At 37.7% G+C, this 22,832-nt stretch overlaps 1 protein-coding gene and 1 pseudogene across 6 annotated transcripts in view; one reads left to right on the forward strand and one right to left on the reverse strand.

The window, feature by feature from the left end:
• Nucleotides 1–22,832, forward strand: part of CTTNBP2NL (CTTNBP2 N-terminal like) — a 58,719-nt gene that overhangs the window by 21,335 nt on the left and 14,552 nt on the right. For 5 of the 6 annotated variants that reach the window (XM_055401635.2, XM_055401633.2, XM_055401634.2 and 2 more), the window contains one exon: nt 329–436. In XM_055401635.2, the coding sequence (XP_055257610.1) occupies nt 338–436 (99 nt within the window). In that variant the 5' untranslated portion in view covers nt 329–337. Of the gene's footprint in view, nt 1–328; nt 437–8,934; nt 10,245–22,832 lie in introns of those variants that run through there. The other variant, XM_055401637.2, reaches the window with a different exon arrangement.
• Nucleotides 10,255–12,357, reverse strand: LOC148778089 (small kinetochore-associated protein pseudogene; annotated as a pseudogene).

Here is a 22,832-nt window from a genome sequence, read left to right on the forward strand (position 1 = left end):
GTAATATTTCACTGTATATATGTTCCACAGCTTATTTACCCACTCATCTGTCAGTAGACATCTAGGCTGCTTCCATATCCTAGCTATTATAAATAGTGCTGCAATGAACATTTGGTACATGTGTCATTTTCAGTTATGGTTTTCTCAGGGTATATGCCCAGTAGTGGGATTTCTGAGTCATATGGTAGTTTTATTCCTAGTTAACCATTTCCTTTCTTAAAAGTATTTTCCACTGTAATTCTTGCTCTTATCTTACTTTATTTTTTCTTAAATAGTATCAGATTACCTCTGTCTTCTGGAGATTATCTGATTATTGTCCTTGTTTTAGGCTTTCAGGATGAATCTGGAAAAACTCAGCAAGCCAGAACTCCTAACACTATTCAGTATTCTTGAAGGAGAGCTTGAAGCAAGGGACCTCGTTATAGAAGCTTTAAAGGTATGTTTTTTAAAAAAGAGAGAGAGGCCATCATATGTTTGAAAGCCATTTCTTTGGTTAACTAGGATATTTCTATAGTCCTAGTTGATACTTGCTATAGCAGCCATCCATATGATATGATTTGGGGACTCTGATGAAGCCTTTCTGCCTCCAAATAATTCCTTTAGTCTCCCTACCTGATGTCTGGACTTGAACTTTATTCTTTACCTTAGTGCCTTTAGCCGTTACTGAATGTCAACCCCTCGAGAACTTGATGAAACCTGCTTTCTCAAAAATCTGTATACACCCATATTCCATAATTGAGGATATAATATCTGATAGATCAAGGACTCGATTAAGAGTATGAATATATTTCCCTAGATCCCAGATTAAAAATTCTTACTTTTGTTTCAGTATCTATTAAAATACCCAGGAGTGCGGAGGAGATGGTTATGGGAAATCTTTCTGTGCAACTTTGCTGTGAACCCAAAATTAATCTAAAATATAAAGTCTAATTTAGAAACAGTAAAAGGGCATAACTTCTTTAAAGTGTCATGAATCTTCTACACTTTGGGAAGGATGTTTTCCAATCAGTCCTGAAATCAGATTTGGAGAGGAGAAGAAAAGACCTGAAGGGTATCTTGTGAGTAGTAGGAAGATGACACACCCAAAGGGAGGGAAGTGGCCAAAGAAGATGAGACTTGGGCATGCTGAAAAAGCATAGTCTCTGCTGAAAACTATTGCTTTTTTTTTCTCTTGTAGCTTTGTAATGTGTGATGAGTGATTTCCAGTGGTTTAATTTCTCCAAAGTGCATGAGGCAGTTCCCTTCTGATTGGGGGGTGGAGTCTGACTTACTTTCCTTTCCCCGCTTACTTCAGTCTTATTTTACATGACGTCCCTGAAGATCACATGTTTATGGCTTTGACACATGCCTAGTCAAATATAAAGTTCATTGCTTGAGTCTGCCTGTTCTACCACTAAGCATGACTGTATGACCTTGGTCAAGTCATTCAGTCTGTCTGAAACAAAGCTTTCTTGTCTGTAATAAGAATAAATGATTAATAACTAGTATTTCTGTGTAACACTGTAATTTGCATGGCATTGTAAATACTCCAATGGTGTAGGATTCATTTCTTCTTTTCCCTTTATATGTATTCTCTCAGTACATATCATGTACCCCATATCCAAAAAACAGTCAATGGTTGCTAATCACTTGAATGGATGTTTCTAGTGTGCCCTTAACAGGCTAACTTTTTAATGACTCCCCTGCCAACATATATTACGTATAAATGTTTACTCTGGTTGGTGACTCATTTCTGCCACATCCACAGGTCTTCCCCTTTTGTCACTCTTGGGGATTTCTCGTCCTTTCCCTGTACATCCCTGAAAACTATTTCTCAAAACCCCATCCTAACCTGATTACACCAAGGACACCTTCCCATTTATTATCACATACTTATCTGATCAATGAAGAGAAAAGGAAAAGAAGGATTGAAGAAAGTTTGAGTTTCCTTACTCCTAAAGTGTGTTGTTTTTCCTGCTTCCTTCCCTTGTTCTCATCTGAGACTTCTGGCGCTCCTCTCCATAGGAATTACCAGCTTAGACCTGGAAGGGTTCCACTGCCTAGGCTGAACCAGAAAGTACTTTGTTCATGTCCTCTCAGAACTCAGAAAGCTTTTTCCAAGAGCAGCATTATTATAAATAGCAATCAGAATTTGGAAAACTACAATAGTTTGGCAACGTGTTAAAAAGGCTCACCTGAGGATCTGTGCCTATCTGCACTGGGATTCCAGGAAGAAGTTTCCCATAAATATCGCAACTGACTTACACAAAAACTTGTGGGCCTCAGCCCTCTCCTAATTGGGATAGGGGTTGAGGAATGGCTTCCTCTAATAGAAAAATTGGAAGATGACCTCTTTGCTTTCTAGCTTTAAAAACCTGTGGAGCTTTATGACTGTTTTGCTAATCCTTATATCCTCAGCACCTGGCATATAGATTCTGAATGGATATTCATTGAACAGAGGAAATGTATGCCATTGTTTTAAAAGATTGCTATAATATTTCAAAATGAATGTTGTGAATTAATAAATTTTACAGCCTGCCCTATGTAACATACTGCCTTCTGGTTTAATGTTAACAGATGCTAAGGTGCTTACTGCATATGTTTTCCTAAAAGAAATTATTTTTTCTGTGTGAATCCAATTTTAGTTACTGTAGGCAGCTTCTGACAAGTTGAAAACGCAGCTTGAGAAGCAAGAGCTATAGTTAAGAGAGCATTTTGAAATAAGATACCATTCAGAATCAGGCACAAGTGTTGTATTTAGTCTGTGCATACAGCCTGTAGGTGGTAAAGTTCTCTTCTAAGATTTAAACTATGTGTAGTTTAGGTGAAATGAATAGCTTCACCAGAAGTGATATATCTTTAAACAGTCTATTGTTAGACAAAGTAAGTAGCAGCGGGGGATCAAAATTGTTTCAGTCCTTTGAGAAAAGCAACTGCCATATCAGATTCTTAAAGTTAAAATGAAATCTTGTTTTATTTGTGGAGTGAATTTTTTGTTTGGGCTTTTTGTTGTTGTTGTTCTTGGTTCTTTAGTATGTCAAAATTTTACTGCTTTCTTTCTGTATAGCTCTTGCTTCACAAAAAACACTGTTGCTCTTCTTGAACTAATATGACAGCTCGCTGATTTTCTTTGATTTAGTATTTAGAATTCTTAATTCATGCTTAGTTGGTTGAAAAGGTTTTGGTCTTTGTTCTTAAATAGCTATGATTGGTTTTTCCTTTATGTTTTAAGTTTTGTTTTTTGGGGTTTTTTTTAAGCTTTTTTTTTTCTCTTTACCTTTAAGAGAGATTGTTCCTGTATATAAAATCTATTCTTTAACCTTGCATGTCTGAACAAAACCATATGGTTCACTGTTGCTGTTAAATAAATAGTAAGTCCCATTGGCAAGGGTTAGATTTATATAGGGGTGTATTATAAAAGTTCCTGTAGTTTGTAAGTAAATCCTACCTATAAAGTTATAATTGTAAAAGAGCTTCATTCATTGTCCAGAATTTCTGCAGAGTTTCAGATTGCAACTACACCCTTGTAGAGCCTTCATAGTTCTTTTTCTCCCCAAAATATAAAAGCCTCCTCACTCTTCTGTTGCAGCCAAGACATGTTTGGCATAGAACCAGGGAATTCAATAGAAAATAATGTAATATTCAGCTCTTCTGTATTTGAAGTGTAATTGTTAGAGGCCATTTATACCATATTTGATCCTAAATGAACTTTATATAAAATGATTTTCTGTTTTAGAAGGCATTACGTCAGATAAAAGCCTTCTTAATGAAAGTCTCTCCCTTTGATTTGACCACTTCATTTACACGAATGAGAACACTATGGAAATCCCTTCCACAGTGAAAGCAGATGACATAGCTCATGAACTGTCCAGGAGAGGTTGGATTGGAACCACACAGTTCAGCAGGAGAGGCTCAGTTCATTAATTCTAAGAAAATCTAGGAAAAGCCTCCCAACAGGGTCTGATTACTCTAGAAAAAGAAGAGGGAACATTCATTTTTAAAATTTGGAAAATAGATTGACTGTCAATAGAAGTTAAATAGTTTGAATCTTCCATGTTGTGTATATTATATCTACGTGTCTCAGATCTGATGCAAAGACACCCTTAACTATGATTAAGTAGACTCTATCCTGATTAGTTTTGGCATAGTCAGTAAAGCAGAAATATATGTTCATGCTGCGATTCATGGGGTCGCAAAGAGTCAGACACAACTGAGTGACTGAACTGAACTGAACTGACCCTGATTAGTATCATTTTATTTTAAGGCATTCTTTAAATTGCTTTTGCAATAATAAATGGTGAAGTATTACAACTTTCACATAGAATAAGCTTAAAGAGTCTTGAATTCCTTTCCACTGATGCCTCAGTCATAAAACAGGTATAACTCTTCTAACATCTAGGATATAACTTTGTTGGTTTTGGCCAAAAGCCATTGCAGAATTCTCCAGGCAAGAAAATTTACAGACAAAAATGTTGTAGACAGGACAAAGTTAGAAATATATTTAGAGTTTGAGGCTGTAATATTTAACTATTGGGAGTTTTTTAAACTGCCAGAGTTAAAAATAAAAAATTTGATGTTACATATATGTCTGCGTTAACAATAAATTATTTACTTTTTCCAAAAATATTCTTAAAATAATAATAAGTTTCTTATGGCAGTGCCAAAACTATAGAACAAACACAAGCTATCATGGAAGGTGCTGTGGCTTAAGAAAATCACAAATACAAGTTCACTGTAAGTTGAGTCTGACATCTGCTTTTGGTCATGCCTTGTGCTTTTTATGGAAGCAGATTATTATGAAGGCTGGTCTGAGACGAGGAAAGTAAAATTGAATTTGGCAAAAAACATACATTGTCCTGTACTAGTAAGCTTGTCAAGTGTGTTTGCATTGAAAAAAAATCAGATATATACTCGCTTAATAACAGATCTGTGAATATATTTAAATGTACTCAAAGTGGAAGCATTCTTTGTCACTCATAAGCCTGGACCTAACAGTTATTTGACCAAAAATGATCCCATTTTGATAAATGATTTTTAGGAAGAGATTTTAGAATTGGAGTAGGTAATTTAAATCTTTGCTAAAAGATCACATGAACATAAGCTTATAACTGAGAGAAGTCCAGTTGCTGCCCATATAAGAACTGGGGTATTAAGAAGCAAGCAGAACTTTATTTAGGGAATTGAATTATGAGGTTTTTAGATGTACATTCATAACCTTCACTATGAAATGTGTTTTAGAAGAGAATCAGTCACCATTTGGGGCCATGGCAACTGGCCCCCCAAAAAACAAATTTTTTATGTGTTTTATGTAGTTGGAATTTATATAACTAATATTTTTTATTCCTACTCTCTGAATAATGTGCATATGTGAAATCCTAGCTTTCAAAAAAGAGGCATAAAGGTGTAATTATTAGGCATTCTACTAAATTATCAACTACAACCTTCAGTTAAGTGTAGCTGTTAAGAGCTTTCATATTAGACAGACCTAAGTTTGAGTCCTGCCATTTAACTGTATGATCTTAGACCAGTTACTTACCCTGTTAACCTGTATCAGTAAAATGGCACCGTTATCTCAAGAATTAAATGAGACAGCAAATGGTATCAAGGTGCTCAGTGCTCATTTACTGTTAGTTATTATTAAAACATAAGTTTTAAAGTTCATCTATTTAGGAACAAAGATACATTCCAAAAAGCAAGATATACTGATAACATGCTGTCCTTCATAAGAAAGATGAGCATTTTAAATTAAAATCTTTGTCATCAGAAGGGCTTGTACTGTAGCTTATTTTTCTTATGGGAATTGATGGTTTTGAGCTGATCCTCCCCCACCCTCACAACCTCACGCATATATTTTGAGACAGTTGGCAAGGGTTAAGGGTTTACTGTGGGGCATGAAACAGATGTTACACTGCATTCCCTTCTCTCTGCCTTTATAATGAAAACAGGAAATAGAGACAGTGTGGAAACATTTTTCAATTTTTTTCCATTGATTTCTTTGCCTATTTCTGTACAGATTGATTTGACACATTTGTTGTATTTTGGCTTTTTATTTTGCTTTATTGAGATAAAATTGACATGCATATATTTAATGTATATAAATTGATGTTTTGATATATGTATCCCCCATGAAACCTTTACTACCGTCAAGATAGTGTACATATCCATCACCTCTCAAATTTTCCTCATGCCCCTTTGCAACCCCTTAACTTAACCTTCCCAACTCCTCCCCATAACCCCCACCTCAAAACCACAAGTGGAATAATCATACAGAACATAATCTTTTATTTGGCCTGGTTCTTTGACTCAGTATAATTATCTTGAGATCCACGTTGATGTTGTATTGATAGTTCATTCCTTTTATTACCAAATAGTGTCCATTGTCGGAGAAGGCAGTGGCAACCCACTCCAGTACTCTTGCCTGGAAAATCCCACGGATGGAGGAGCCTGGTAGGCTGCAGTTCATGGGGTCGCTAAGAGTCGGATACGACTGAGCGACTTCACTTTCACTTTTCACTTTCATGCCTTGGAGAAAGAAATGGCAACCCACTCCAGTGTTCTTGCCTGTAGTATCCCAGGGACGGGGGAACCTGGTGGGCTGCTGTCTATGGGGTCGCACAGAGTCGGACACGACTGAAGCAACTTAGCAGCAGCAATGTCCATTGTGGGCTTGTGTGCTTCCCCAGTAGCTCAGCTGGTAAAGAATCCACCTGCAATGCAGGAGACTCCGATTCGATTCCTACACCCAGGAAGATCCGTTGGAGAATGGATAGGCTACTCACTCCAGTATTCTGGGGCTTCCCTGGTGGCTCAGATGGTAAAGAATCCACCTGCAGAGACCTGGGTTCAATCCCTGAGTTGGGAAGATCTGCTGGAGGAGGGCATGGCAACCCACTCCAGTATTCTTGCCTGGAGAATCCCCGTGGACAGAGGAGCCTGGCAGGCTGCAGTCCATGAGGTCACAAAGAATTGGACACAACTGAGCAACTAAGCACAGCACAGCATAGTGTCCATTGTATGTATGTATCACAGTTTGTTTTATCAGTTCATGATAGTGAACATTTACATTGTTTCCAGTTTTGGACTATTGCAAATAAAGTTCCTATGAACATTCATAACACAAGGCTTTGTATGGACATGCACTTATATTTCTTTGGGATGAATACCTAGGAATAGAATGGCTATGTTATATGGTAGATGTATGTTTAACTTTTTAAGAAACAGTCACACTGTTGTCTGAAGTAGTTTTACCATTTTCATTCCCACCAGCATATATGAGTTCCATTTGCTCCACATCCTCACCAGTACTTGATATGGCCAGTCCTTTTAGTCTTTCTAATAGGTATATAATATGCCGTTGCAGTTTTAATTTGAATTTCCCTGCTGACTAATGATGTTGAGCATCTTTACATGCTTATTTGCCATCTATGTTGTTTTTCTTAAGTAAAATACTTGTTCAAATCTTTTGCCCATTTTTAAATTGAGTTGTTTTTTTCTTTACTGCATTTTGAACATTCCTTGTATATCTGGATTCAGGTACTTTAATAGATATATGCCTTGCAAATATTTTCTCCCTGTCTGTGGCTTATCATTTCATACTCTTAACTGTATCTTTTGAAGAAGTTTTTCATTTTGATGAAGTCCATTTTATCAATGTTTCTTTTATAGATTTTGCTTTTAGTATCACATAACTAATATGAAATGGCAACCCACTCCAGTGTTCTTGCCTGGAGAATCCCTGGGATGGGGGAGCCTGGTGGGCTGCCGTCTATGGGGTCGCACAGAGTCGAACACGACTGAAGCGACTTAGCAGCAGCAGCAACTAATATTTAGTGTCATATAAGAAATCTTTGCCTAAACTGATGTCAGAAATGTTTTCTCTTGTGTTTCTATAATTTTATAGTTTAAGTTTTACACTTGGGTCTATGATACAACTTCATTTTGTTATATGGTAAAATATATGGATCAAATAATAAATTTTTTTGCTTATGGATAGACTGTTGTTCTAGCCTCATTTGTTAAAAAGAATATCCTTCCTTTGTAGATAGCCTTGGCCTCTTTGTCAAAATCCATTTTCCATATATTTTTGAGCTTATTTCTGGATTTTCTGTTTTATTCCATTGCTCCGCTTGTCTACCTTGATGCCCATACCATATTTTCTTGATTACTGTAGCCTTTTATGTAAATCTTAATATTAGGTAATGTTAATCCTCCAACTTCTGTTCTTTTTGAACATTGTTTTGCTTATGCATGGGTCTTGGCATTTCCATATGAATTTTAGAATCAGCTAATTGTTAATCCATTAACCTGATATTTCTAATTGTTAATCCACGAACCTGATATTTCTATCCATTTACTCAGCAGTACTTTATAGTTCTCATTGTATAGGTCTTTAATATCTTTTGTTAGATTTATCACTTTCATTGTTTTATGATTATTATAACTGGCATTTTTAAATGTTAATTTCTTATTGTTTACTGCTGTTATACCGGAGAAGGCAATGGCAAGCCACTCCAGTACTCTTGCCTGGAAAATCCCATGGATGGAGGAGCCTGGTAGGCTGCAGTCCCTGGGGTCGCTAAGGGTCGGACACGACTGAGCGACTTCACTTTCACTTTCCACTTTCACACATTGGAGAAGGAAATGGCAACCCACTCCAGTGTTCTTGCCTGGAGAATCCCAGGGACGGGGGAGCCTAGTGGGCTTCCGTCTATGGGGTCACACAGAGTCGGACACGACTGAAGTGACTTAGCAGCAGCAGCAGCAGCAGCAACTGCTGTTATACAGACATGAAATGATTTTGTATGTTGATCCTTTATCTTGCAACCTTACTAATTTCAGTTATTCGTTCTAATAGCTTTTTTATAAATTTCATTGAATTTTCTATAATCATGTTTGCAAATAAAGACAATTTTACTTATTTTTTTCTAATCTAATTTCCATCTGTTTATTGCCTTATTGTATTGGTTAGAACCTCCAGTACAAAGTTAAATAGAAGTAGTATGGATATCTTTGTTTTGTTCCTGAACTTAGGGAGGAAACACTCAGTCTTTCGTCATTAAATATGCTAGCTATAGGTTTTCATAGATGTTCTTTATCAAGTTGAGGAAATGTCCTTCTGTTTCTAGTTTGCTGAGACTTAGAATAGATAGATTTTGTCATGTGCTTTCTCTGTATCTGTTTTTTGGCTTTTTTGGTCAGAGAAGGCAATGGCAAGCCACTCCAGTACTATTGCCTAGAAAATCCCATAGATGGAGGAGCCTGGTAGGCTGCAGTCCGTGGGGTCGCTAAGGGTCGGACACGACTGAGTGACTTCACTTTCACGTTTCACTTTCACACATTGGAGAAGGAAATGGCAACCCACTCCAGTGTTCTTGCCTGGAGAATCCCAGGGATGGGGAAGCCTGGTGGGCTTCCGTCTATGGGGTCACACAGAGTCGGACATGACTGAAGTGACTTAGAAGCAGCAGCAGCAGCAGTTTTTAGATTAAAAGCTCCAACATGTATTGTTTCATAGATGTTACTATTAGACCTTCATCCCATTTATTAAGCCATTTCAGATAACTTCAAATTTACAGTGAGGTTACAGAGCCCAGGCTTCCCTGATTGCTCAGTTGGTCAAGAATCCACCTGTGATGCAGGAGACCCCAGTTTGATTCCTAGGTTGGGAAGGTCTGCTGGAGAAGGGATAGACTACCCACTCCAGTATTCTTGGGTTTCCCTTGTGGCTCAGCTGGTAAAGAATCCACCTGCAATGTGGGAGACCTGGGTTCAATCCCTGGGTTGGGAAGGTAACCTGGAGAAAGGAAAGGCTACCCACTCCAGTATTCTGGCCTGGAGAATTCCATGGACTGTATAGTCCAAGGGGTCGCAAGAGACAGACACGACTGGGCGACTTTCACTTTCACTATAGAGCCCAACCAGGATGGGACAGAATGTATTCCAGGTTTGGAGGGAACTGAATAGTTCCTCAGTGATATCTCCTGTGGCGCACCTGTCCTCCACTGTTTCTTCCTGCTCATCTGAATGTGACCTTTCTCTGGCTGTGGCCACTTAATCTCCTGATTCTAGCACTCTGCCACTTTGTTGTCTAGAAGATTGATCCAAGCTTCCTGGCCCCATCTCTTATTAGGCCTCAAATACATACCGTGAGGTTCAGGAGAGCTGGCCAGTTTGAAGGCTAAGAACATTTGCTTGAAGGAGGAACTGTCATGCCAGCATATACTGTCGTTAATCATGCTGCAGAAACTGCTTTCATTCTGGCAACGGTGAGTCCTGGAAGATGATGGCCAAGAAGCAGATGTTCTAAGGGACTTACTCTGAAAGTTTATCCCCAAGAGAGACCCATGTGGCCACCTGCTTTTTATCATATTTCTAATAGCTGCTCCATTTCCTCAAGCGCTGTTGTAAAATCGTTCACTTGACTGTTATATAAGGTCTGTTGTTCTTTGAACTGGGCCCTCTCGTCTCCTTTCATCTTCAGCCTTACCTTTAAGACCTGCAACTCCTCCATCTGGGTGGAGGAGTTACTGGCTGTTTCGTTAAAAAGCTTCAGCTCATCTTGCAAAGTTTCTGACAGCAATGTAGAGTCCATGTGATCCATGGTGGAGTCTAGGTATGTATGATGCCAGGGTCTCACTGCCTGGGTTGAGGCGCTTGCCCTCCAAAACTGCCAAACAGTTGTCCTAAAACTTCTCCATTAGCTCCACCTTCTGGGTCAGGCCCTCCAGCTCTCCCTGAGTTTTAGTCACCTTCTGGTGCAGCTGCGAGTTGATGGCCTGCAAGAGCTGGTCCTTGCCCTTGAGCGTGTCCTCTGAGTTCAGTTCACTCAGTGCTTTGTGGCTCTCGCTCATGCTCCTCTTGGTGGCACTGTCCGCAGCTTTCACCTGCCCATTCTTTCATCGTGGTCTGATGACTTTTCTAACATTATTCTCCAAACCTCCTGAACAAGGTCTGGAAGCATCAACTTGTTTGGACTTAACAGGCAATAGGCTCTTAGAAGTGTCTTGAGTTTGTGCATATGTGGGCAGGCCACTACTTAACACAGAGGAGGACTGCAAGGTGTATGCCATCTTAACCATGCTGGCACTGTAACAAGGTGGCATGGCTGGGGCCCAGGCGCCTGCTGCTTCCACCCACGGGCCCCATCCGAGAACTTAATTGATTTTTATGTCCTTGCTGTGTTTCTGAAATATTGTCTGAAAAAGAATTTCATCCCCTTTCTTACTGACTTTCTCTTAAATCAAGTAGATTGATGTGGAGTAGATTTTATAGCTTTGTCCTATGGCTTTTCTGGGCTTCCCTGATAGCTCAGTTGGTCAAGAATCTACCTGCAAAAAAAAAAAAATCCATCTGCAATGCAGGAGACTGGTTCAATTCCTGGGTCGGGAAGATCTGCTGGAGAAGGGATAGGCTACCCACTCCAGTATTCTTGGGCTTCCCTTGTGGCTCAGCTGGTAAAGAATCCGCCTGCTATGTGGAAACCTGGGTTCAATCCCTGGGTTGGGAAGATCCCCTGGAGAAGGGAAAGGCTACCCACTCCAGTATTCTGGCCTGGAGAGTTCCATGGCCTCACAAAGAGTCAGACATGACTGAGCAACTTTCACTCACATGACATTTTAGAAACTAGAATTCTCTAACTTCAAATTTTGTGTAGTAGAGTTTAGTAATCAAATTATTTTCCCCAATGGCAAAAGTTAATTTTAATATAAAAATCAAATCATAAACATTTCCAAAAGAGAAACCAAAAAAAAAAAAAAAGCCCCTCTGCTACTTTAATGAACTGCTGTCCTTTAAAGCAACTTTTATCCTTTGACTTTAATAGGTTTAATAGTTTATTGGTTTCTTATGATACTTTTATCAAACAGGAAAAAATAATATGTATATTTTTTTACCTTCTGACAGAATATTATTACCTCTTTCCTAGCAGTAACAAAAGCAGTTTATCTATTTGAAAGAAATTTAATGATTATCTTTTTAAGTTAAATCATTTAAATTGCATTTTAGTATGTCATATCACAGGAAATAGACAACAAAATGATACAAATGAACTTATTTACAAACAGAAATAGATTCACAGACATAGAAAATAAATTTATGGTTATCAAAGAGGAAGGAGGGAAGGAAAAATTGGGAATTGGGGATTATCAGATATACATCTGATAATATTATATATTAAATAGATAAAAAATAAACAAGGACCTATTGTATAGCACTGGGAACTATGTTCAATATCTCATAATAACCTATCATGGAAAAGAATCTGAAAAAGTATATATATATATATATCATTGTCTGATATCAACTATTTGCTATTTTCTAAGAAAAAAGTAAAAAAAAAATATAGCTTTTTAATCACATATCATCATTTACATTACACATTGTGGCATTTAGGATGTTTAAGCATAACGGTACCAGAAAAATAAGCACATTTACCATTTAACTGATATCTTTCTGTGGGCTGTTTTTCTTATATCTTTGAGGAAAGAAAGGCAGAATTCAGTTTGTAAAATGCTACCTATTTAGAGAAGACACAGTTGTCTAGTAGTTGGGGAAAGCTTCAGAAAAGATTACAGCAGTGGGGAATATCACTGCATTTTTCAGCCTGAAACAAAAACAAATAAAAAAGGGAAACAACTTATTCCTGTTATTTTTACTTCCTCTTATTGTGTCTTCCTTGCATGTGTTAGCCTTGTGATTTGTGATTAATCAGAGGTTATTTCTAGTTGCCCCCATAAGGAGAAGAGAAAGAAAGATGAAGAGGTTGCTTCTAAAGTTAAAGCCTGTGGTCCATCATTTAGTATTTCAGTTCAGCCAGTTGTAGGAATGATTTGAAAGATAGAAACTATCTTGTATATTTGCTGAAAATCCTTATGGAAGAGAAGTATGTATAGAATCAAGCTGAGAATTTTATTATATATTTCCTTAGAAAAGCACAGCAATAAATATATTCCACGAAATCATTCTTGTGTGTGCACAAGGATGCTCATTGCAGTACAGTTTAATACAGTATTTATACTGTTTAATACAGTATTTGAAAAATATAAACAGCCTAAAATATCCATCAGAAAAAAATATAGTTAAAAATATGGGTGCATAACTGATACATCCTTATTATGGAATATTATATAATCAAATGTTTTTTAATGAGAAAGCAAAAGCTATGTATTTACTGTCTTCAAAAGTTCTCTTTAAGACACACTAAGTGAAAACAAGTTGCAGAAGAGTTTCACAGAAAATAATATCTATGTAATTATACACACACACCCTATACACACACACACCCTACACACACATGTACATGCTTGAAAAATGTCTGGAAGGATGCCTATCATACTAAGAATCAGAAAAGAAAGAGAAATTGGGTTATGTTTAGGAAGGAATTCAGCTTTTTCTATGGAGTTAAAATTTTATGAGAAAATAGTCATTTGCTAATAGTGAAATTAAAATAAAAGTTGTATTTCTCAGAAATACAGTGTGAGCAGTGGGATGGCAAAGAGTTAAGAACAACATTTACTTTTTAAACTTCAGGTTTAATTTATACTTCTCACAGAAATCTGTATTAACTCAAAAATATAGTTAAGAGAGTAGAGAAGTATAACATGCCTGGGGCAAGGATGAACTTACCACCTCTATATCCCTGATTTTCTCCCCAAAAAGCAGACTAAATTTCTGACTGATTTTCAAATTCTGCCTTTGTGTAGGATACCTCAAAGTTATTCTTCCAGAGCAGTTTCTTTCAGAGGTCATGGATTCAAATTACGTAAAGCTAACAACATATGTGTGTGAAGCCAAGAAATTTTAATATCCTAGCAAAAGACCTGCAATGGCAAGCCACTCCAGTACTCTTGCCTGGAAAATCCCATGGATGGAGGAGCCTGGTAGGCTGCAGTCCGTGGGGTCGCTAAGAGTCGGACACGACTGAGCGACTTCACTTTCACTTTTCCCTTTCACACATTGGAGAAGGAAATGGCAACCCACTCCAGTGTTCTTGCCTGGAGAATCCCAGGGATGGGGTAGCCTGGTGGGCTGCCATCTATGGGGTCACACACAGTCGGACACGACTGAAGTGACTTAGCAGCAGCAGCAGCAGCAGCAAAAGACCTATTACCCTTCAAAGTATTTTTCCTGTCTTCACTTCCATTATGTGTAGTTCATAATATTTCATCGTTTAACAACAACAAAAAGTATATTCTGCCTCAAAAAGTCAACCTCATTCACCCAGTGAGTGCTAAAATATGCATAAGTTAAAAAAAAAAGTTTTAATCTAATTCAATACCTAGTATGTTGTCTGTTCAACAAAAGACTGAATTCATTGGTAGACATGAGTACGAGATTATCATTTGATTCAGAAGTCTCTTGTTGATTTGAGACTTCATGTACAGAACTTCTCATGTAAGTGTGCCTAATAAATTTTTGTACAGTTAAAGCACTTTTTTCTCTTTCTTTGCACTTTATGCATGCCGCATATCTATTGATAGACCCTAGAAAGTTCTTCAGAAATATTTGTCATCTGAGAAAATAAGTTAAGGCCCTTTAACTTGAATGTATTCAAGCCTCAAAAAATAAGTTGCCACTTATTAATTCATATTTTTGAGAAAAGAGATTTACCTATAGTAATATAGTTTGCCAACTAAAAATTGCCACTCGCCATCTGGTTCTGCAAGAATGAAGTCACTAGCCACTGCAGCCACTGACCTTCAACACACCCTGAAAAGAGTTCAGGTCAGAGATCAGGATTGAGGCACTCTGTGCCCTGGGAGAAACCGGCAAAACAGGACTTCCGGTAGATGTTGTCAAGAGAAGGTTTTAGGAGCCCAATTTCTTGCATCTTCTCATATGTAGAAAACCACTGAGATCATTAATGGAGACTTGTGCTCCTTATGACTAGCAGCAACCTCAGCCAAAACGTGTGCCTGATTGTATGTTTTCCCATCACCAGAATCATATATACAGGACCTTCCCTCTTACCTCTTTGGAGCATTTCCTCAGGGCTATCTGAGAGGCTGTCTCCCAGTTTGCACCCAAATAAAACTTAACTCACAGCTCTCACATTGTGCATTTTTTTCAGCTGACAAGTTGCATAATTTCACTATTGCTGATAATTTCCACTCAGTGACATTATTTACATCTCACCCCTGTACAAAGAAAGAACAATTTGTTCTTCAGACAGGAAATTAGTGCTTTGTGTTTGTTTCCATATTTTTAGTAAAGGATACCAAATAATTAGGATATGCACCTTTGTTCACTGTGTATCTGTATTCAACTAAAAAATTTTAAAAGTCAGCTGACATTTTACCTCCATGTCCTTTCCTATCAAATTGAGATCTGCATCCCCTAAGTGGTTACTAATGGGAGTTTTGAGAGGATCGAAGAAAAGAGTACAGTAGGGTACAGCATTGCTTGTCTTTCTTCATCTGTCTGGATATATTTACAAAAAATAATGTTTCGTACACTTTTCAACTAAGGACCCCTGTGGGCATCTGTCTTAATTACACATGCCCTTTATCTTTTGGAATATATTTCTTTATCCCCCATTTCTCCAGTGATTTTGTTTTGGCTTTCACAAAATATTCTTTATCCCTCCTTTAGTTACTTTCCAAATTGATAACTCTGAGTTCTTTTCTCTTTAAAATCTTCCTTTCAGTCTCCTGTCCTTCCTTTCCTGACAGTATCTTTCATCCTAGAAATCATTAAAGGAAAAGAGAACTAAAACAAAGTCTTTCTAGATTTAGAATAGAGCCAGTTTTCCTGTTCCTCATGGATTAAAATGGTGAAAGGGTCTAATCCCATTCTTGTCTTCAGTAACATTTCAAGTTTCCTAATGGTATCAACACTCTTTAAAATAAAAACAAAAAGGAAGGGCTTATGTATCTCCAAACAAAGACTTCCTGTTCTGATCCAGGCATACTTTAACCCTCTTCCGTGCACTTTTATCATGAAGATAAAAGTGGTCTTGGGTCAGAATCACTTGGAATTAATAGTAGCAGTGATCAACTTCCACATGCTTGGTTTCACCATACATTCAGTGCCTTACTGTAGTGATGAACATTACCAGTTCACACTTTAAATTATCATTAAACACCCCACAGTGCACCAAGAGCCCACTTTTTACTCTTCATTCCTGACTTCTTTACCCCTTTCCTCATCCTGTTCTCTAAAAAACAATCCCTTTCTGACTGGAGTCCTAAGCCAGCTGGTTGAAACTGAGGAGTAACTAGCTACCTCCCTCCGCATAAGGCTTCAGTGACAACAGAAACTGCCATCTTCCTGTCCTCTGACTCGTGATACAGAGCTTGTTAGAATGTATAATTAGCACTGTCCTTGCTTCTGTCTGCCTGCCCTGACATCTTGTTCTCACTGAGGTGTGGTTCGCAAACCATACTGGTCCCCTTTTTTCGTTCTTCCCTGTCTGTGCACTCCCTTTGACCATCCCCTTACTCCTATTTACTTGATACACTTAATTGTGAACACTTTTACTTCTCAGCCAAGCAAGAACCCCTTTCCCAAGGCCTTACATTTGAGCAGCTTCTTTCCTGTCATGTTTCCCTGTAGTATTTGTCTGTGTTTGTAATTGAAGAATCTTGCTTCAGATCAAATTGATAGTTAAGACCTCTCCCACAGTTATACATCTTCAAAGCCTTCCACCTCAGAATCCCCCAACTAGAGAAAGAAGACACCCTTTCACATCTTATTTATGAGCTCTTTTTTTGTATTTTATCGCTGAAGTTAGTTTCTACATTGTCTGTTAATACATAGTGAGTAAAAGAGCCAGAGCACATCTCTAATAAAGATGTTTTTAAAGTTCATAGTTACTTAAAGTATCACACAGTTATAGTGTGAGGTCTGGGTCTCCTTATGTAATACTTTAGAGACAGTTTTTGGATCGTGTAACCGCCCCCCACCCCCAACCTCATGGTGTTTCCTGTGATTCATTAAATTGCTGATAGTCCCATTTATCTGCCAGAACCCACCCACTTCCAGGGTTGGCCTTTTCCTTCCTACTCCTTATGAGTGTAAGGTCTGAGTCTTAGAAAGTTCTGATCAAACAAATTGCACTTGGTGTTCCTTTAAACATTAATGGTATTGTTTAGAAAGCATTCAAATAAGCAGAAACAGCTTGTTTATTTCTGCTGTCAGGCCTTCAACTTGTCTGGCAAATTTTAAGCTCTTGAAAGCAGGGGCTTACTCAAGTCTACATCCCCCTAACGTCACCCACATCACTTAGCATAAAAGTACCCAGCAAACATTAAGCATTCAATGTAAGGATTCAAAGCATGTGCCTGTGAACCAACCATAGGTCCGAAATTTTCTCAGATTTCTCCAATGCCATTTTTGATTGTCTAACCCTAGTAAAACAGACTTTTTTTCTTCTTCACATTTTGTATATTTGATATTAGGCGAAACTTCTGCTTTGTAAGCTTTTATAACATTCATCAATTTAAAACAGTAATGCTGATTCCTTATCATTTCTTTTAGAATTTACATATTTATTGTAGCTTAAACTGCTTAAAATTATAGATTTAGGAGTTACACTTCTTACATTCTTCTTTGTATTCTAGTGTTTTTCAGACTTTTTTGACAGGGACACCTAGTCAAAAATAGACTTTGCATCATGACCCAAGGGATATACGAACACACACACTTGCCCTCACACACACACCTCTATATTCTTATGCCAAAAGAAAAGTTTCTTGAAATAGTGCTCATAATGTTCAGTGCTCTGCGATGTTTTCAGTTCTCTTCCAGTTCATTTTTAAGCTGCTGATCATGACCTCCTAAATTGCAATTTATCCCTATGATGGACTGGGGAATATCTGTTTATGTGTATTACTCTTTCAGTTAACATACTTACTATGTACCACTTACTGTTCTTCTCCACTACTTAACTGGCTTTCTAGCCTTGGGAAAGTCGCATATTAATGATCAGTTTCTTCTACAAAGTGGAGATAACAGTGCTGTCTACTGCAGAGGAAGGCTGTATAAATCTCTGAGCACGCTGCTCAGCAGGTAATAAGCTCTCCAGTGTGAACACCTCTCTTATTTCTGCTGTTGTTATTACTATTAAAATTACTTTGGTTTGAATTTCCCATGTTTCTGAAATACTATGTATTATATATAACTTAATTTTCCCTTTAATTCTCATTATATATATATTTATATTTTTAAACTAGAGGTATATTTTAGATCTAGTGAAATGCATCGATATTAAGTGTTGAGTTCAGTAAGTTTTGACAAATTCCACTCCATTTGACCTACACTCCTATCAAGACATAAACATTCTTTTTTTTTTTAATATTTTAAATGTATTTATTTTAATTGGAGGCTAATTACTTTACAATATTGTATTGGTTTTGCCATACATTGACATGAATCCGCCCCGGGTGTACGTGTGTTCCCCATTTTGAACCCCTCTCCATCCTCCCTCCCCATACCATCCCTCTGGGTCATCCCCGTACACCAGCCCCGAGGATCATGTATCATGCACTGAACTGGACTGGCGATTTGTTTCACATATGATAATATACATGTTTCAATGCCATGACATAAACATTCTAATCACACCAAAAAGTTATCATATGCCCCCCCTGGTCATTTGTCCTCCCTATATCCAGATGTAACCACTGTTCTGATTTTCTTCACTGTAGATTAGTTTTGCCCATTAGAACAGTCACACAGAATGTGTTCTTTTTGTCTGGCACATTTTTTTTGTTTGATATAATGATTTTCAGGTTCATCAGTATCATTGTATTGGTAATTTGTTCCTTTTTATTTCTTAATAGTATTTCATTTTGGGGGTTGTTGGAGGTCTCTGTTGCTGCAAATGGGTTGTGGGGGGAGTGGGGACTGTTCTTCATTGCAGAGCATGGGTTCTGAGCGCATGGGCTTCAGTAGTTCCAGCACACAGGCTCGGTAGTTGTGGTGCATGGACTTAGTTGCTCTGCAGCATGTGGGATCTTCCCAGAGCAGGGATCAAACCCATGTCCCCTGCATTTCCAGGCAGATTTTTATCCTCTGTGCCACAAAGGAGGTCCATTGTATGAATGCATCACATTTTATTTTTATCTATTCTACTAGTGATTGATATTTGTTTCCAGTTTAGGGCTATTGTGAATAAAACTACTCTGGATAACTGTGTAGAAGTCTTTGTGAATATATGTTTTCATTTCTTTTAGACAAATACTTAGAAGTGGAATTGGAGGTAGAACATTTTCTAACTTTATGAGAAACTTCCTAGTTGATTTCCAAAATAATTATACCATTTATACTCCCACCAGCAGTGTATGAGTGTTCTAATCACTCCATACCTTTCCAGCATTTAATGTTGTCAGTCTTTAATTTTAGTCTTTCTAATGGGAGAAGACTCTTGAGAGTCCCTTATACTGCAAGGAGATCCAACCAGTCCATTCTAAAGGAGATCAATCCTGGATGTTCATTGGAGGGACTGATGCTAAAGCTGAAGCTGCAATACTTTGGCCACCTCATGCGACGAGTTGACTCACTGGAAAAGACTCTGATGCTGGGAAAAGTTGGGGGCGGGAGGAGAAGGGGACGACGGAGAATGAGATGGCTGGATGGCATCACCGACTCTGTGGACATGAGTTTGAGTGTACTCCGGGAGTTGGTGATGGACAGGGAGGCCTGGCGTGCTGTGATTCATGGGGTCGCGGAGAGTCGGACACGACTGAGCGACTGAACTGAACTGAACTGAATGGCTGTATAGTAGTATCTTATGGTTTTAATTTACATCTCCCTGATCACTAATGAGTTGAGCATGTTTTCCTGTGCTTTGTAGCCATTCATATTTTATCTTTAGGTCTGTAATCCATTCCAGCTTTGTATGGTATGAGGTAGGTGTTGTTTCTCATTATATTTTAAGAGATATATGGTTCCCTAAACAAAAGAGATTAAGCTCTAATACAGCATTAAAAATTATACTTTCAAATCCTTAATTTATATTTAGACCATTAATTTGTTCAGGACTTATAGAATTCTTTACACATTTTCTTCCCCACCTGAAAAAGTTGTTTCTGTAGACCCAGTCCAGAATGTATATGTAACTTGTTTCAATCACATACATAGTCTATGATAATAGAACAAAGAAAAAAAACTCAACACACTTATTTCAGTTTCATTAGTTTCTTGGGACTCTCTGGAATTTGAATGTTGAAGCAGCTACATTATTCTGTTTACCCATATTCTTCTTCTATCAACAAGTAGTCTACTAGCTAGAAGTATTATACTTGTAATTATTTGTACTAAACTTACCATTTTTAGTCTTCAAAAGAATTTATTACACTGGAGTCAGATAATAATATGATCCTCGGAACTTATGTAAATAATTGCTTTTATAAATATCTGTGGATGCAAACTGACTCCAAGGAGAATCTTTTTTTTTTTACCAGCATGATGAACATTTTATTAAAAAGACAAGGGGAATCTTTGAAGCTCATTCTACTTCAAAGTCAATTTGCTTAATATATAGATCAGTGTTACCTTAAGTGATTATACTCAGTAAATTCTAGATTTTCAGTTCAGTTCAGTCGCTCAGTCGTGTCCCATTGTTTGCAACCCCATGAAGTGCAGCACGCCAGACCTCCCTGTCCATCACCAGCTCCCAGAGTTTACCCAAACTCATGTCCATTGAGTCGGTGATGCCATCCAACTATCTCATCCTCTGTCGTCCCCTTCTCCTCCTGCCCTCAATCTTTCCCAGCATCAGGGTCTTTTCAAATGAGTCAGTACTTTGCATCAGGTGGCCAAAGTATTGGAGTTTCAGCTTCAACATCAGTCCTTCCAATGAATACCCAGGACTGATCTCCTTTAGAATGGACTGGTTGGATCTCCTTGCAGTCCAAGTTACTCTCAAGAGTCTTCTCCAACACCACAGTTCAAAAGCATCAATTCTTTGGCACTCAGCTTTCTTTATAGTCCAACTCTCACATCCATACATGACCACTGGAAAAACCATAGCCTTGACTAGATGGATCTTTGTTGGAAAAGTAATATCTCTGCTTTTTAATATGCTGTCTAGGTTGGTCATAACTTTCCTTCCAAGGAGTGTCTTTTAATTTCATGGCTGCAATCGGCATCTGCGGTGATTTTGGAGCCCAGAAAAATAAAGTCAGCCACTGTTTCCCCATCTATTTCCCATGAAGTGATGGGACCAGGTGCCATGATCTTAGTTTTCTGAATGTTGAGCTTTAAGCCAACCTTTTCACTCTCCTCTTTCACTTTCATCAAGAGGCTCCTTAGTTCTTCCTCACTTTCTGCCATAAGGGTGGTGTCATCTGCATATCTGAGGTTATTGATATTTCTCCTGGCAATCTTGATTCCAGCTTGTGCTTCTTCCAGCCCAGCATTTCTCATGATGTACTCTATAAGCAGGGTGACAATATACAGCCTTGACGTACTCCTTTTCCTATTTGGAACTAGTCTAGATTTTACTAACAGCGGGAAAAAAAAAAAATATTGACCTCACTAAAATGATGAAAGTACAGAGAGGCTAAAACATCAGGAAAGAGGCTGGAAAATAAACATCTGTTATATGTCTTAGGCTTAAGGCAAAATACAGAATGTAGGAAGAAAGATGTATGATAAGTGCTTTTTCCTTCAAATAACTTAAAATCTATCAAGGATGAAATAAAAGACAGGAAAGTGAGAAATGTTTATAACAACGCAAGAGATAAATACCAATTGACCACATTATATAATATGTCAAATACTAGTTCAATATTGATTGCTAAGTAAATAGAATGTTATTGATTATCCAGGTTCCTGATATATTTTTAGTGATGTGTTACTTCTGAGTTATCTGGGATTGGTGAATTTTGTTTTGCTTTTAATGAAGATTTCCTAGCCTGATCCAGTTTTACAGAATCTTAAATCTGTGGAGTTGAGTTTAAGTCATTGACTCTAAAATAAAGGAAAATCTGTATTCTAAACTTCGCTATTGAAAAAATTAATTCATATTTATTGTACTTACTTTGTGTCAAGTACAAGAAGAAGCATTTTTACATTACTCATTTAATTTTTATAACTATAGGTCTATTTGTTACCCTCATTCTACAAAAGAGGAATCTGAGGCACAGAGAAGTTAAGGTCGTTGCTAAAGGTAACACAGAAAGTAGTAGTGACAGGATGCAATCTCAGCTCTGTTAGACTCTAGAGCCCAAAAGTATTAAAGAAAATAAACACACAGAAACCCAGATTTGAGAAGACAGCTTATAATTAAGTGGAAGGAATATTCGGTTTTCGATAATATATTAGAAATTTTTTTAAGTGATGAAAATTTTCTCCTTGTTCCCCTGATAAACTTTGGGCTATATTCCAAAAATTAAAACATAATTCTAATGAGGCTAAATCCTTTTTTATCAATATTGTCCAACAGTAAAATCCAGTTTTCCTTCAGAAAGTAGAAAGGAACTTCCAGAACAAAGGGTATACTTATAATATTGTTACGTCTTTATCCAGAATGGTTGCTTTATTTCCAGTTGCTCAGACAGCTATTTATAGTTTATTAGGGACTCCAGAGTATAAATGATTTAAGATTAATAGAATCAAACTGTGTGTGAAAAGAATTCTTTTTCACATGCTTTTGGTAACATTAACAAAAGCCATTGTGGAATCATGTTGTCTTTCTGATCCTTAGCACATAGTTAAAGGCATAATGTTTATATTGCTGATTACTTTTATAAGTACTTGCTGGTGGCTCAGGCGGTAAAGCATCTGCCTGCAATGCGGAAGACCCAGGTTCAATCCCTGGGTCGGGAAGATCCCCTGGAGAAGGAAATGGCAACCCACTCCAGTACTCTTGCCTGGAAAATTCCATGGATGGAGGAGCCCGCTGGGCTACA

The sequence above is a fragment of the Moschus berezovskii genome, chromosome 4 (genome assembly GCF_049115385.1).
Source record: "Moschus berezovskii isolate FMDL1 chromosome 4, NW_MosBer_1.0, whole genome shotgun sequence".
NCBI classification, from domain to species: domain Eukaryota; kingdom Metazoa; phylum Chordata; class Mammalia; order Artiodactyla; family Moschidae; genus Moschus; species Moschus berezovskii.